This window comes from Ruditapes philippinarum, unplaced genomic scaffold, assembly GCF_026571515.1.
Source record: "Ruditapes philippinarum isolate M1 unplaced genomic scaffold, ASM2657151v2 ctg1210_1_1_1_1, whole genome shotgun sequence".
Lineage (NCBI taxonomy): Eukaryota > Metazoa > Mollusca > Bivalvia > Venerida > Veneridae > Ruditapes > Ruditapes philippinarum.
The window spans coordinates 16,163-19,794 of NW_026856985.1; the positions used below are offsets into that span (position 1 = coordinate 16,163).

The following is a 3,632-nucleotide window of genomic DNA, read 5'->3' on the forward strand; positions in this document are numbered from 1 at the left end:
CCCTTGGGAATATTAAATAAATGAGCAACAAAATAATTACGATCAAGTTTATGATACCGTTTGGCCAGCACATTAATATGGAAAATTGTATAGTAGAAAACCGTTGCCCTTATATTTAAAACATAGTTTTCTTAACTTAAGTGTAAATCTAAAATATTTATCAACAAAGATTTGTACATTTGTACTTTCTAGATTCAGAATGTTAAACCGACTATGGTCCGCTACTGTCTATCAAACCAAATCTGCAACTTTTAAAATTGTTTCTGTTTTGGCGTTCTTAAGGGGTTCTTGTTTTTTTTCTTATATATGTAACACAAATCCATCGATATTAATTTCTCTCGAATAAACATTGATATATTTTCAATGTACATGTTTTATCAATATCATGTTATTCGTATAAGGCTTCCATTCATATTACATTTTTTCAATTTCATGAACTATGTTTATGCTGTCTTTGCAATATAGAATAAGTAGCCGTTAACGACACTTGTATCATAGTTTGGAGACCTTTCTGTTGAAAATGTGTCAGGGTTAAATCGTATACATATACATGCACAGTGCGTTAACTGGAGTGCGGGTATTAGTTACCCGCACTCCAGACTATGTCCATTGATTGGCTCATTTTTGCTGGGGTTTACATATTGTGACGGCAGTGAAAGTGAAATCGACAGAAATGTCATATTTAGATGATCGTTCATTGGTTCATTTTTGCCGGGGTTTCATATTGTAACAACAGGGAACGTGTTTTTATGTTTGACTATGATGCAAAAGAGAAAGAACACCAAAACACTCGGTAATCTGATTAATACTCGGGGGGCTACGCCCCCTCGTACAAATCAGATAACCTCGTGTTTCGGTGCTCTTTCTATTACTAATCAGATGTTGAAAAACTAATACCAGTTTCATAATACGTACATTAATAATGAAGAACATTGAGTTTTTAATCCATATTTTAGTCTTGAAACAATTTATCGGGTAAACAATGCACTTTTAAAGCACGATTCCACAGACAGTTAAACTTTTAATCGGCGGAAATAAATCATATAAATTATTTGTAGATGCAGTTTATAGAATGAGCTAATGTGCCATATACAGTATCAGCAGTAGCAAAGAGAACTAAACACATAATTTCAAACCAATCAATTAAAGTTATTAGAATGAGATTGTATGAATGAGAATGAATGCATATTTCATTGTGAAGTTTAATATATCAAGTTCATACGTAAAGTTGAACACGCGTTTTGCATGGTTAATAACACTTTTATTTATTTCTTTTTCCATTCACAAAATAAAAAGGTTTTAGAAAGTTTTGTGCATAAAGCAGAATTCTGTAAGAAGTTAATTTCACAAAGTCAAGGTTAAAGATGTTCACTGAAGATCTTTGGTATTGTGAACTGTGATCAATGAGTTTTAATTTCGCCAAATCCTGAAAAAGTTGCAATTAATTAAGTGAAGATGTACAAAACTGTATTTGTAATTAAATGAAATAGCTTTAAGTTGTCAGATATGTGTATATTAAGTCAAGCAAATCGTAGAAGATTGAACTTTATTTAGAATTAAATAACATATATCAAAGATAATAGTTATGTCATTTTTATGATGAAATAAATTAAAAATAAATCCATTATTTCAAATAAAGTCCATTGATTTCGCCACTTTGTTAAAAAAAAAGAGTTCGTCTTCCTTGTCCAGGAAATTAAAGAAAAAAAATATGTTATGTTTCAATCTTTGACACTTTCCTCGTATGTTCCAAGTCCCAACTGTTCACGCATATGCTGTGGAATCAACAATCTAAACGGATCACATAGGGCATTTCTTCTACTGTAAAATCTACTGCATTTAGCAGCTTCAACATCCTGTATAAAATTTTCGCGAGAGAATTGCCGGCTCACTTTTCTCACTTGCATTATTGTATTGTAATTTTGACCTTCATGTTTTTCATCTTTGCAACATTTTAATTCTGCTTCCGTAATAAATGTTCCAGTTGAATGTCTTCTTGTAAGAGAAAACGTTTTGTCTGTGCAAGCAGGTATATCAGAAAATGCTTTTTCATGTTTTGTATCCACTACAGATGGTACCTTGCCTCCACCTGCACTGAATTTGTTTAAATTTTCTATTCCCATCAAATCCATCATAGATAGTTCAGTTATAGACTCTTTAACTTTACATAAATTTACGAATTGTTCTATCCAGATTACTTATTTCTGTGAAACATAGTCACATATCCTAATGTTTTCATGCTAATACCTTGTTTTCCTCAATTCCTTTGTTCACTCATCAAGATGCATAGCCGATTTACAAGATTGCATTTCTCTCTTTCAAATGTTTATATTGAAATAAGGCAATAGACAAGACTCATTACAAATCTCTGTAGAGAAGTTTACATAGTCTAATTAGATTTGACTGTTCTATGAGAGTAGACAACGTTTACTACATATTGATATACAATATGTGGTAAACAGAGTACATCGATCTGCATTGTAATTTTCTAAGCACTTCACTTTGTTAACATTATTTGTTTCATTTAAAAACCACTGTGAAATGTGACTTAGAACAGACTTCATATTTTACAAACGTTTTATATTTTTCAGCGTCATTAGTTTTCAGAATGCCAATATAAGCAAGGATGAAAGAACAATGTGTTTTCGTTTTCATCCTCAGTTACACTTGATACTTTTGGAACTGTATTGCGTTCATGTAATCAATTTTGTTATAGTCATTAAAAGGTTAAGATTTTACAAACGATTTATTGAATTTTGAACTCAGATAAGGCTAAAATTATTTAAAAAAATTGTCAACATGTTTTGTCTTTGAATATCAAATGAGTATTCCAAATGAGCGTTCGTAGCTGCTCATATAAAGTACGTTTATAAAATCAATAAAGCTTGTTACCTTGGTGTCTATATATACTTTGTTAATTTGTCGTTTTCTAAATTTTATTACATGTATTATTATTTTTTAAAAATAAATATATTTATGAACTTGAATATCTTGCAATGGACATTTGCTTTTGACAAAATATTATATTAATTCAAATGAAATAAAATTTATAAATATGAATAACTAAATTTGATGTTGACAGTTTTATTGATCATGTACAGTAAAATAATTTGTCAAGTTGTATGCCATGAGGGAATAAATCTATAATCTGAACTGTATTTTACAATAGCACTGAAATTTAGAATGTGTTTTCAAAAGGAATGATAAATGAGCTACAAAATTATTATGATAATCTTGATGACATTTTAAATATCAAATATTGAAAATTAGAGAATATGTTTTCAAAAGGAATGATTAATGGGCTGCAAAATTATTATGATCATCTTGATGATATTTTTAACGTCAAATATTTATTAGAATAGATTTGTTTTTATTTTAAGTTCCTTAAATGTTGTGTTTAAATGCTGAAAATCTGCTTAGGTCGATGCTAGGGGCCTGGACGGTACCTTGCAATTATCACTACTGTCAATGAACGAGCTCAATCAAACAGAACCTGCAACTTTTAAATTTTTTCTGTCTTGGGCGTTCTCTGGGAATTCTGTTTTGAAATTTCTTTATTTTGTAATAACAAGTTTATACATGTATTTAACGGAGACAATGTCATCGATTTTTATTTCTCTTGCATGCTTAGA

At 30.1% G+C, this 3,632-nt stretch overlaps 1 protein-coding gene across 1 annotated transcript; it reads right to left on the reverse strand.

The window, feature by feature from the left end:
* Positions 1-1,455: 1,455 nt before the first annotated feature.
* On the reverse strand, positions 1,456-2,831 carry LOC132748370 (uncharacterized). Its single transcript, XM_060737960.1, has one exon. The coding sequence runs from the start codon at positions 2,133-2,135 to the stop codon at positions 1,722-1,724; it is 414 nt and encodes a 137-aa protein (XP_060593943.1). The 5' UTR covers positions 2,136-2,831; the 3' UTR covers positions 1,456-1,721.
* Between the last annotated feature and the right edge of the window lie 801 nt (positions 2,832-3,632).

Coding starts and splice junctions, on each gene's coding strand:
- LOC132748370 (XM_060737960.1), bottom strand. CDS start 2,135: ATGATGGATTTGATGGGAATAGAAAATTTAAACAAATTCAGTGCAGGT.